The sequence below is a fragment of the Emydura macquarii genome, unplaced genomic scaffold, assembly GCF_026122565.2.
Source record: "Emydura macquarii macquarii isolate MOO-44397 ecotype Brisbane River unplaced genomic scaffold, CSIRO-AGI_Emac_v2 contig_3019, whole genome shotgun sequence".
In the NCBI taxonomy this organism is placed as follows: Eukaryota; Metazoa; Chordata; order Testudines; family Chelidae; genus Emydura; species Emydura macquarii.
The window spans coordinates 2,059,642-2,072,952 of record NW_027133156.1 but is presented as its reverse complement, the minus strand read 5'-3'; the positions used below and the strand labels follow the sequence as shown (position 1 = coordinate 2,072,952).

The following is a 13,311-nucleotide window of genomic DNA, read 5'->3' as shown; positions in this document are numbered from 1 at the left end:
TTCCAAGCAAACCTTTTAGAGTGTGCGCACGCGTGTGTGGCGGTGGCAGTGGTGATGGTGGAGAAAGAACCTGACTATATCATTTTTATATTCCTTTTTTCATGTTATTGTTAATTGTATATAAACAGAAGTTTTTTTCTTTTTAAAATGAATTTTTAATCTCGGTACATACAGTACAAAGTACCACAGCATATACTGATTAGAATTGTATAATTGTTAATTGTATATAAACAGAAGTTTTTTTCTTTTTAAAATGAATTTTTAATCTCGGTACATACAGTACAAAGTACCACAGCATATACTGATTAGAATAAGAGGCTGATACCCTTTTAATTTAATCCCTTACCCAATTTGTCTGGTATAAAAAAAAGTGTAGTATATGAGAAAAGAGAGGAGAAAAGTTTTCATTCTTCATACATCACTCTGCTCCCTTCTTTTCATCAGTGAATTACATTAAATAGTAAACCATATCAATTTTTCCCTATAAAAACTATTTCCTAAATTTACCATAGTAGTACAGCGCTCTTCCAGTTACTCTGTTACAGAAAATTAATGGAAAACTTGTATGCCAGGTCTAAATACTACTCTGTTTCAGTTGTTTATAACAGTGGCTTTCAACCTTTCCAGACTACTATACCCCTTTCACGAGTCTGATTTGTCTTGTGTACCCCAAGTTTCACCTCACTTAAAAACTTACAAAATCAGATATAAAAATAAAAAAGGGTCACAGAACACTACTGCTGAAAAATTGCTTACTTTCTCATTTTTACCATATAATTATAAAATTAATCAATTGGAATATAAATAGCATACTTACATTTCAGTGTATAGGATATAGAGCAGTATAAAAAGTCAGTGTCTAGATGAGTCAGTGTACTTCCTAGAAGATCTCTGCATACCCCCGAGGGGTGCAGGTACCCCTGGTTGAGAACTACAAGCTTATAACTTTTGCTAAACTTAAACTGTTCAAGCTGAAATTTTCTGTGAGGACGTCTGCCTCAGGCTTATTTTTTTCGGGGGGAAGGGGTGGTGAGAAATTTCAGCAAAAATGATTCAGCCATTTCAGAGACTAGGTTTTTTGCCCATATTAGAAATTTGTTAGAACTGTGTTGAGTCGCTTCATGCTTTGGGAGGTTGCCATGCAGGGAGGTTACCTTGGTGCCAGGGTTGTGATTTTTGCTGTTCTTTTGAAAATCCACCTAACTCAACCAAACTATAAACCTTTGCAAATATCCATCCCCAATGGTCAATAGAACTGGCAGAAAAATTGTTTGAAGATTCCATCTATATTGAGGATTCACCTATGTGACAACCTGACTGTGTGCACATGCCATTGCCATGGAGCAACTGAGCGTTAGCGCTGCAGAGCTGAGCAGGTCTTTTCTTGCAATAGCTCTTGTTGGCTGCTGACTGCCTCTGTGTGAGAGGTAAGAGAAGTGAGAGTAAAGAAGTTCCCTTTTATTCTCAGTTCTCCCTCTGTCCATGGCCAGACAGGTTGAAGGAGTCCTGTGAAAAAAACAGTATGTGATCATGTAAATAAAGACTCTATCATCATGCATGAGCATAAGGGGTTTGAAACAAGGTTGCTCAGGTGATCTTATTCTTATTTCCTAACTTCTGAGTATTTGATTTTTCTGAACTTAACATTCTTTTAATGTAGGGTTTTTTAAAAATTTAATATAAATATACTTGGACGTGAGAGTAATTTCACACGCAAGTATACAGTTCAGCTTGTTACACTCTTAGGGCTGAATTAGGTTACATTTCTTTTAAAAAGTTTCAGGATGACCTGTAGTCTGGGATAAAGCGTTGCCTTTAGGGCACTGCTGTTCTTAAGGGGTGATGTGGTGCCTCAGGGGAGCATGTATGCTACTTGACCTTTATGTGTTGCGGCTTACTGTGCTTTGCTGCACCAATCCAGTATAAGTCCAGTGCAGTAGGAAAATGTGGGAGAAGGCAGAGAGAAGTCCCTACCCTCTTTATGCCACTATGCCTCACTAGGGGGTAGGGCCAACAATTCTGGCTGATCTTTAGACAGTTCATGCAAGGGGAGAGGGAGGGAAGGGGAGAGCTCTTTGCATCTCCCCTGCCCCCACTACATACATATGTAAGGGCCATGCAGAATCTGCCCTTGGGTAATGTATAATGAATATTATAGCTCCTGTTCACCTGGAATATGATTTCTTTAATTGTGAGTTAGGAACAATAATTTGTAATGAAGGAGGGTGCTGGAGCTCAAGCAATTAGGGCTCAAGCAATTTTTTTTACTTTCATAACTGACACAGCAAGGCCGGAGGTGCCGGGGCTATGAACTGCCAAGTCTAGAGGTTCCGGGTGCAGCCCTGTCACAAATAAAGCACTAATCAGGAGGCAGAACTAGGCCCAAAGTGAACATAAGCCAACAGCTTTCTTGTGTGTTCTCTTGTTTCATTTGTTTGGTGATGCCACAGTTAGATGCTGGGGGTATCAAAATCTGTCACCATGGAAGCATGTGATAACACAAGCATCAGATTGTGGTATCAGTGAATTAATCAGGCAGCAGGAGGAAGGTCTAATATCAGAGAGAGCTGATTTTATACACACACACATGCCTAGGTAACTAACAGTAAGAGAAAAGAAAAAAAATAAGTTATGTCTTGATGTGCTGTTGGAAGCAGAACAATGCGCTATCTGTAATAGTTTGCCAAAGTTTGGAAGTGGTTCTCTATTTATTGTAATGTACTTCAAGCTGTTGTATAAATTAAGTTTGTTACAGTTACAGCTCCAGGTGTCTTAATGTAATAGGTTGTCAGAAAGAGGATGGTGATCAGTTTTGCTCTCCATGTCCCCTAAGGGTAGGACAAGAATAATCAGTTTAGTTTACAGCAAGGGAGATCTAGGTTGGATATTAAAAAAAAACTTGCCAGCTATAAATTTAGTTAAGCACTGTAACAGGTTACCTAGGTAAGTTGTGGAATTTCTGTCCTTTGAGATTTTTAAGGACAGGTTAGACAAACACCTGTCTGGGATGGTCCAGGTTTAATTAATCCTGCCTCAGTGCAGAGGGATGGACAAGGTGACCTCTTGAGGTTCCTTCCAAAGCTACGTCTATGATTCTGTGGTTATAAACGGATGAGCAGGATGAAGGTTGGTGGTAGCCTATAGGTCAACAAGTTTCTCATCTCATCACATTTGCTTGGTTTATTTCTTTTGGTGATAAATTTGTTTGCTTTTAACAGCCAATACTTGACCAATGTTTTGCTATGGGAGAGCGAGTTAGTGATCTTTCACAATCATAAATAACTAATTTGCAATTACACATTTAGGGGGAAAAAGTTATACAGACAGTGCTCTGAATAGAGGGTAGTGCAGAGCCCTACCAACCCTGGGAGGACCTCTAGGATGGATTGTGTCTGTGGAGATGTAATCCATCCATAGCTGTCCTGTGGGCAGGGAGAGTGGGCACATTGCACCATTCTAAGTGGCCCTGCCTACCAGTGAACTCTGCAGGCTGGTATTAAGGGTCTACACCACCTCCCCACCTTGTTTGCGTAATGTGCCTCTCTGGTATCAGGGAGGGAGTATGCCCGAGACTTCAGTGACTGCAGTTGTCACTTGGGATTATGTGGGAAGTACCGAGGAAGACAAGAGGGGAGGAGGTTCTCTCTAGGCAAAAGTCAATCTAGCCAATAATATTTCGTGGCAAGGATGGATTAAAAAATGTTGAATTTGAATTTGGCCTGCTAAAAGTTTTGATCTTTAAGGCTGAGGCTGCTTCAAATTTGCTTCAAATTCTAATATACCTTCTCTCTATCTGTCCTTTTTAGATGTAATGTATGCTTCTTCCTCCACAAGATTTTAAGTGCTGAGATTCAGAAGAACAAAAGTGAAGGATGCCATCTGAGAGGTGCCTCAGGTATGGTACTGTAAAGCAGTGCAGAACGTCATTGTCATTTAGCCTGGCATGTACTGAAGCATTTAACATCTGTATCTCCAGATTATAACCTAGAAGAGATTGCATTAAGTGTTACTGTTGCTGTTATCACTGACAACATGAGACTGTAGTAATTTACTTGAACCTCACAGTCCCTTCCAATTCCCCATTATTTTTCATTCTTTATGCCCTAGTCTACATTAGGAATTTGCCTATGGGCATTTGCAATGAATATCCACTGATGCCAGTGCATTTCCAAAGTATAGACAAAGAAAACCCTCCAGTCAACTGGGTTTTGCACTAGTGCAGCCATAATGGTGGCTGGTGATTGATTGCTGGGATTGGAGCACTTTCCCAATAGCCCTCTGTAAGAAGGCTGCAAAACATTCTTATTCATGCTCTTCCTTTTCCCATCATTCCAAAAGTCTCATTTCTATTTTTCCTTACCCATCTGACACCTCAGTCTGTTTCTCCCTTATTTATCCATCTTACTGGCTACTTGACTTAAGGCAATATTTATTATTTAATTCGTTTTGGGAATGTTTGCACAGAAGGTGCTATACAAAATATATTCATGCTATGGAATTTCTGCAGGACCTTACGCCAGCCTGGTTCCCAGAAGGCTGCTCTGTTTTATCCCCACTGTCTACAACCTATAGGGACCAAACTGGCAGTGGCATCCCACTATATCCTCTTTTCTTCTGGCATGCCCCCGACACTGGAAGATTCCCTCACAGAGGGGGGATCATGAACTGCCTGGTTCTGCTGGGCTCACAACCACTTTGCACTGGCAGAATGGTACAAAATGGCACAGTGAATCAATATGGATCAATGTTTTCATATATGACTGTCATTTGAAACTGTCCATAATGAAGATACAGATGTACATACCATGCAACTATATAAGTGTGGCTGTAATAAGAAAAATTACTAAAAATTTAACATTGGTGTATTACACATATCTGCTCTTCTGTTTCCAATTTTGTTGAATTTATGGACAAAATCCATATTTTGTTCCTCTTAGCATTGAGAAGGGAAGATGCACATAACCAAACTGTCTTCTGTTGTTCCTCAAGCATAAGTATTCAAGAATTGCCAGTTTTGCTTTGGTTCTGTGTTCCTTATAGTTGGTGGTGATGAATGAAGCAGAAAAAACACAGTTGGATTTTTATTTTTATGTTTTAGATATCAAGTTGAACTTAGAGCACTGACAGCTTAAAATAATAAATTTTGATTTGACTTAGTGAATTTGCTATGGAAGTTATAAAAGGGAATAAATGTAAAACAGCAAGATATCACTTTTATGGGATCGTCTTTCCTGATAACTGTACTTTATTGTATCAATAGGATTCCACAAGCAGAATAGTTAGAAATGATTTTACACTTATTTCTTTGTTGTGAAACTAAATAAAGGACTAGACCCTCAGCTGCTATAAATTCACATATAATTCACATGATTTACCCCAGCAGAGGGTCTGTCCAATTTTATGTGAATTGTTTTCTTTCTCCATTCCTTTTATTTATTGATTTTTATTCACATGTGATCAGGCTGTCCTTTCAGTTTCCTGGAGTGAAGGAGACTTGGATCAGGCAAATCTAGGTGGGGAAGTACAGAAACTCAGGGAGTTCTATGGTTTTGTCCAAATACCAGGGAGTTATTCAGGGGAGATGAAACGTACCTTTTTGCAAAAGTGTCTGTACTGGTTCTTATGCACCATGTAAGACTCACCTAAGCCTTTAACACAAACCACCAAATAGCCATCTGACAACTTTAAGTTGCAGCCATGCTGAGTTAGGTTTAAAGAAGCAACTTAAAGGTGAAAACCTCTGTATTCTATTATGAATTCCTGAACCTCTCACCCCTATTTATTTGTTTTAAAATATAAGCATATTTTAAAACAAATAAAGTGAAAATAAGTGAAAATTGATATGACTTATTGACTAATTACTACTTGAAACCACTTTTACCATATTAACAAGGGAGTTCTGTTGCTTTGACACCTTCAATTGTAGGCATAGTCTGAAACATAACAGTAAAAAAAATGGAAAGTTCTGGTACCACAGATCTGTTGCTTGTATGGCCTTAGAGTCATATCTGCTTTTTCAGTGACATGTATCTAATGAGAACTACTTTTTGCTTCCATTAGTTCAGCTAACTTAGCATAGCTAAGGAAGAATGAGATTGGAATCTGTTCTGGCTTGCACACAACCAGCAGAATTCTTAATGAAGTACTAGCTGCAGAAACTGTTGTTGTTGATAATATGTGATCCAGACCAGTTGTAAAGTCAGTTACATGAATGGTCACTGTGCGTGATATTCCTTTCTACTAATATAACAATTTAAGGCACCTTTGTTGTTTTTCTATTACCCTGAGAAGATAATAAAGCCCAAAACCTTTATACGCTTCTCACTTAACACTAGCATAAATCAGGACACTGAACCCAACAGTGCAGTAAGGGAGAAAAGAATCACGGCCTTTATGGTATTTTAAATCTAACATATTTTGTATCCGATATAGAACTAAATTATGTGAAACTTTTCCTATTCTAAACATACCATATACAATCTTCTCTCTGTCTGGGCACATGCTGCTTTTTTTTTTTTTTTTTTTTAATAAACCAGAAATGTTGATCAGCATTAATTACTGAGCCTCAGAGATGGATCTTACATTTGTTGATGGAATCTTTGTTTCCTTCATTTGCAGTATTCAAGAAATGCTGACAGGTCAGCGGCTTTGCCAATCCAGTTCACATAACGATGCTGTCTTGGCAGCCCTGAACCAACAGAGAAGTGATGGTGTACTCTGTGATGTCACCCTCATTGCAGAAGAGCAGAAATTCCATGCCCATAAGGCAGTACTTGCAGCATGCAGTGATTATTTCCGAGTAAGTTTAATTTTGCATTTTCCTCCTCTTATAAAATCACTAAGAAACATGATGTAATTTAGAGAGAAAAATGGTTACAGATGCCATACTGAGCAAGTTACAATTTAAACCTGAGTCATTGAAAAGGATGAGATTGATGGTTTTGAACTGCACATAATGCACTTTCATTGCATATCATGCTATTAAAATATCCATAATTTTTTTAAATGTAAATAGTATATGCAGGTTTTTTCTAATTAACAGTGTAATTGTGTTTTTGTCTTTATTATGGAGTCAGAGCTTTTAAAGAATGTTCTTTTAACAGAGGTGTTGGGTGTGTGTGTGTGTCTGTCATTTCCTAGGTTTTAAAAAAAGCAAACTGAAAAAGCAGAAATGTCATTATGTGGCATCATATTAGAACGTAACAGCTGCCATACTGGGTCAGTATGGCCCATCTTGCCCAACATCCTGTTTCCAAGAGTGTCCCATACTAGTGCTTCTGGGGGAGTGTAGCAAACAGGGCAATTATGGAACAATCCACCCTGTCTCCCACTCCTGGTTTCTGATAGTCAGACATTTATAGTTGCCCTGAGCACGGTTTTGCATCGCTGACCATCTTCGCCAATAGCCATTGATGGACCTATCCTCCAGGAACTTACCTAGGGTTTTTTTTTTTTTAAAGCCCAGTTATACCATTGGCCATCATAACTTCCTATGGCAATGAGTTCAACAGGTTGTGAGTTGTGTGGAAAAGGTACTTCCTCTTGTTTGTATTAAACTGCTGTCTATTAATTTCATCAGATGGCCCCTGTTTTTTCTATTGTGGTTGAGGGTGAATATGCTATTCACCCTTTCCATACTATTTTATAGAACTCTATCATATCCCCCCTTAATTGTCTCTTTTCTAAGATGAACAGCGTTAGTCTTTTTAATCTCTCCTCATATGGAAACTGTTTCATACCCTGGATCATCTTTGTTGTCCTTCTCTGAATATTTCCAGTTTCAGTATGTCCTTTATGACATGGGTGACTAGACCTAAACGACTAGACCTGGACATAGTATTCACGGTGTGGGTGCATCATGGATTTATACACTGGCATTCTAATATTTTGTGTCTTATTTTCTATCCCTTTCCTAATAAATCCTAACTTTCTGGTAGCCTTTTTTGACCACTGATGTGCATTAAGCAGAAGTTTTCATAGAACTATCCACGATGATGCCAAGATCTTTCTTGTGTGGTAACAGCTAATTTAGAACTCATCCTTATATATGTATGGTTAGTATTATTTTTTCCGATGTGCTTTACTTTGAACTTAGCAACGTTGAATTTCATCTGTTGTTTTGTTGCCTGGTCACCCAGTTTTGTGAGATCCTTCTGTAACTCCTCGCAGTCTGTTTTGGAATCTTGAATAATTTTGTATTGTCTGCAGACTTTGCCACTTCATTATTCCCTCCCTTTTCCAGATCATTAATGATTTTTTTGATGCCCACACGGATCATTGAATCTTTAGATCCACATTGAATCTTTAGATCCACCTCACAGACCTATGCCACTTGAGCTAACCGAGTAAATGATAGCAGTAGTAGGTTGGCATCATCTACATGGACCAGAACTAAAGGGGGAATGGGACACTTTACCAGAGGGTTTCTCATGTATTTGCTGACAGCAGTGGAATGCTGAGACTCAGGAATCTTGGGGTTCCCATCCATCATCTGGAGGGGAGGTTACATTACTGGGCCACATCTGCCCTGTCCCCTCTAGTCTGTCTCTGTCTCTTTCCTACCCCTGGCTCCTTGTCCCAGCTCCATTCTCCTCACCTAGCTAGTCCCAGTTGTCTTGCCCAGCAAGTGCTAGTTTCACTCCTCCGAACTCCCCTGTACCAGTCCCACTCTTGTCACCTTTCCCATTCCTCACGTCCCATCATCTGATCTCTCTCCCTTTCCCATTGCCAGTCACCCCACTCACGTTCCTCATCCTCGCTGGCTCCCAGTCTCTCTTCTTATCCTCCACATGCAATCTCTGCATCCTCTCCTTCTCTGTCTCTTTTACCCAGACCCTTTGCCCAGCCAGTCTGTTCTCCTCCAGTTGTTTGTCAGATCTTCCTTCTCCTGCCATGCAGATTCCCAATCTCCACACCCCCGGCCAGACTCCAGTCCTAATTTCCCCCAACCCGCACAGGGTCCATGTCCCCAGTCTACTCCCCCTATTCCTGCTGCAAGTCCAGCTCTCGTCCACTCTGCATTCAAACCAAACAACTTCCTCTTCCATGCTCCCTCTGCATAACTGGGGCCCCACTGAGAGCACAGTTTAGACAGACTTCTTGCTCTCAGTTCAGCTGCCCACCCCTCGTATGGTCTGCAACAGCCCGCAGCTGCAATTGCAGGAAAAATCCCGCTCATCCCCAGGCTGCAGCATGCCCAGCGTGGCTGGAATCTTCTGGGAATTTAGCTGTGATATTCTAGTAAGCTACTACTGAGCATGTGTGAATTGTGATTTACCCTCCCTCCCCCAAAGGCTTATAAATTAGCCACATTGGGTGGATGTTTATGGGGATGACAAAAGGCCACCCTTCTGCCAGATTTAAAGCCTGTGCTCCAGAGTATTGGAAGATTCTAGAGCTTTTCACAGAAAACATTGCCAGAATTTTTTAACAAGGCATAATAACGTATTTTCCCCCATCCCTTTTTCTCAGAAAGAGATGAATGATTTTGGCTGAAACATTCCAAAACATTTCAGCTTGAGGTAGACACCCAGCATAGAAAATTTCAGTCCAAATGATGAAAGTTGGGTGAAATTCAAAGCAACTGAAAAATGGGTCTTCTAATGGGAAGTGTTGTGCAACCTTAATTATAGGCATTGCTACCCAGTCCCACCTTGTGTGTGTGTGTGTGTGTGTGTGTGTGTGTGAGAGAGAGAGAGAGAGAGACAAAAAAAAAAGAGAGAAAGAGAAAAATTCTAAACTGCATCTATAGGTTCATTTTTAAATCTCTTTAAGTAGTGAGTCACATTGGCACTATTCTGAGACTAAAGGAGTAATTACTTTAAAAGTCTGTTTTCAGTAACAAAATACAGTTATTTAAAATTTTAGCTACAGCAGTTGTAGCATTAAACGCCTTTACAGTGACCTTTTCATTCCATTAATGTAATTATATGTTTTAAACACCTACGCATTGCTAGCTATTCTGTATCCTTAATTGTCTAAACAGGATCTTCATCCTCCCTGAAACTTCATAACTTTTTTGTTACAGTTGAGGTTTAGCTTGCTGTATGCATTTAAGGAATGCTGTCAACTTGAAATCAGTCACTTTCGCTGTAATTACTACCCAATCAATTTAACTTCCAGTTTTTTAGTACATTTTCCCGCTTTTCTCTCACTTATTGCTATAAGAGAGACCCTCCACACTCAGCACGGGAACACGCCTCTGCCAGATACCTGTACTGTTCTTAAGAGTGGCTGGTGACCCTGCTATGTCGCCTCTCTTGGCCCTGTGCAGCCAGGACATCTCTTTCTTCTCCACTTCTTAGTGCACAGAAGGGGTAGGTTGTTAGAGCACCTGTGTCTGATTTCAAGGAGTGGCTGGGGTTGGGGAGCACTTTTCTCTTTGCAATTTGGTTCTTCTGCTGCTGACAACTAAGTCTTCCCCTACTCCAGTCTGGTTGCCTCCTCTGATCTTTCAAATGGGAATGGGTGCTGCCTCTTACCTCTTTTATAGCCAGAGGTATTGCCACATCCTCTCCTGGTCCCATGGAAGGACAGGAGAGCTCTTTCTCCTCCCAGCCTGATTTTTGTTATCCTCCTTTCCCTGCCCCTCCTTCTGAGTGGCTTGAGGTTACAGAGGTCCTTCTCTTGACTGCTGTCTGGTGCTTGCAAGGGGAGGTGATAGGAAGGGCACATCTTGTCCCTTTCTGTCCCAGCTGCAAGGGCTTATGGTAGGATGCATGGACCAGCTGCTGTTAAGTAGGCCCCAGATATTTTAAAGGGATCCAGAGAGAAAAGATGGGGCTTCCCACTTCATGCAGTTCCCGTTACTCCACAGCACTATGAAGAAATCCAGGGATGCTTCTGCTGATTCCCAGTTCCATTTAGGTGTCAGGGGACTTAAGAATGGGGCTGCCCTTCCTTTCCCAAAGTCATTTGTTACTCTCCCACCCATTGCAAGGGTTATTGTGTTGTGGGGATGGGTAGCCATGTGGCTTCTCCCTCCCCCCCAGCACCTCTCTCTTGTGTCATTTTCCACCCCCCTCTAATGCATTGCAACATCTCATGAAGAGTGGGCTGCAGCCTGCCTTCCTGCCCTGTGTTCTTTAGCAGTGTGACAGGAACGGCTCCTGCCTTGGTTACTGATTGATTGACCCTGAGAGTGGGGCATTGTGACTCACCCTGTTATTACCATTGTTTCCGGTTGAGTTACTCTGTATTTGGTGAATTGTCATTGCAAATTTTTGTCTTGCTACGCTATGAAAAAAATAACAACTTAAAGATAGCTCAAAGTATTAAAAACTGCATAAATCATTTCTATTGAAAAATACTGAGGCAGTGATTTAATGCAGCATTTAGTAATTTGATCTGCCTCAAAATTGTTATAATTTAGTAGGACACGTCATCCAGACTTTAAATATCTGCCAAAAAAATGCACCACTTCTTTTACTGAAAATCAAACAAACAATAGCTACTATTAGTGGACAAAATCTTTGTTACGAAATTGTGGGGTGGGAAGATTGAAGTTGCATGGGGTGATAGTGAGGAAGGGAATAAATGCAGCATAACCAAACCTAACCATGCAAACATCTTGAGTCGGCTTCCTCCCAACCAACCTCCAAATAAAAAATCATGAGATTGGCTTAAAATCATGATTATTCTAAAGTGTCTGTTTACATTTTGGCTTCTGAGCCTTTAGGGTTCATTAGGTCATGTTTACAGATTTTCACTGCAATCACAAGGGCTAGAAACTTAGCATTCATAGGTTTAAAAAAGTGAGATTCTCATGCAATCACAGGATACCAGGATCTGGGGCTCTAAGAAGAACACCAAATATCCTGAAACTCCCAATAAAAGCCAAAAATTAGACTTAACTTCCATTTCCACACTTCAGTAACTTTTAAGAACTTTAGGGTACAAGAATTATGCAATGGCTTTATTATTATTATTATTATTATTATTATTCTGTGTGTCTCACATGACCTTGAGATACACTTTCAGCCTTCAGTCATGATTCTACAACCTGATCCTGGCTGGTGAAGCCTTATGACCTTATAGAGTACCATGGAAATCAGACAGTTCTCTCTTCGAGTGATTGCTCATATGAATTCCACTATAGGTGAGTGCGCGCCCCGTGCACGAGTCTGCGGAAGCTTTTTTGCCCTAGCAACCTCTGCGGGTCGGCTCCAGTGCTCCCTGGAGTGGCGCGCGCATAGTGCGGCATATAGGGTGCTGCCGACCACGCGGGCCCTCAGTTCCTTCTTTCCGCCCGTGACGGTCAGTGGAATGCCTGCCCCTTGCTTCGTCGCAAGTAGAAACCTCTAATCTTGCAGATAAATTCTCTTTGTTTAAACTTAGTTAGCATAGTCAATTAGTGTATATAGATAGAAGATAGTGTAAATAGTTAGCCCTTAGGGGCTTTTCTCAGGAGCCATGCCGGGCTCCACGGGGTTCAAGCCATGTGCGGCCTGTTCCAAGGTGTTCTCCGCGAGCGACCCGTATGACCTTATAGAGTACCATGGAAATCAGACAGGTTCCTCCCAGGCACAGGGTCCTGCCAATGAGAATCCTTTTGAAATGCCATTAGGTATTTCTCCTTTACATAATCTCTTGAAGTTTTTTCTTCTGCTTGTTTTTAACTTTAAAAAGGGTAGTACAGTATCTGGAAAGTGGTTTGTGAACTTTCTGTGGAGCCTATTGTGCTTCGTTATATCTGCATGAGCTTTAGATGGCTACCAGTGCTGAAATACATAATCCTGTAAGTGTTTTCCTGCAGGAGAGAGCAAGATAAGGGGTGCCTTTTTAAAAAAAATAGTTTTACCATACCAGTATCTGCTTGTAAAGTTAGTCCTTGTGACTTGTGAATTGAAATATTGTAATCAATAACTGTTTCTTCTCCACATAAGTGACTCTACTTTTTTGAGTTTGATTTTGCTTCTTTACTGTGATCAAATTTCCCAATGACTTTGTCTATGGACTGATTTCTGTTACTATTAAAAATGCAATTGTTTGTATTATTGAGGGATTGCATATATGTCCATTGGAAACGTAAATAGGAGAACAGCAGGGAGTGGGTAGGCAAATTCATTCAGGTTGTAACATCTCCAGAGAAACACCACCCCCTAAAGAGACTGCAATCTACTATTTCAAAATGGAGTCTCCAGGGGCCAAGAGACAAAGAAAGGATTTTTGGATAAATAACCTGGTTTTAAAATGGCTCAGGGCCTCCTTTCTGATCCACTAAACAAACAGGACTTCTGGTCCAAGGTGGGCCCCCATTTCTTAGGGAAGTGTTGGAAGGACTAATTACCAACCAGAACTCTTATCAGAGTG

At 40.6% G+C, this 13,311-nt stretch overlaps 1 protein-coding gene across 4 annotated transcripts in view; it reads left to right on the top strand.

Annotated features, from left to right (window-relative positions):
• The window catches only part of KLHL32 (kelch like family member 32), a 206,472-nt gene that overhangs the window by 38,844 nt on the left and 154,317 nt on the right, over positions 1-13,311 (top strand). For all 4 annotated transcript variants that reach the window (XR_010916570.1, XM_067530050.1, XM_067530051.1 and 1 more), the window contains exons 2-3: positions 3,807-3,895; positions 6,619-6,799. Coding sequence is in view for 3 of the 4 variants with exons in the window: in XM_067530050.1 (XP_067386151.1) it covers positions 3,873-3,895; positions 6,619-6,799 (204 nt within the window). In the remaining variant the exon portion in view is untranslated. The remainder of the gene's footprint in view (positions 1-3,806; positions 3,896-6,618; positions 6,800-13,311) is intronic.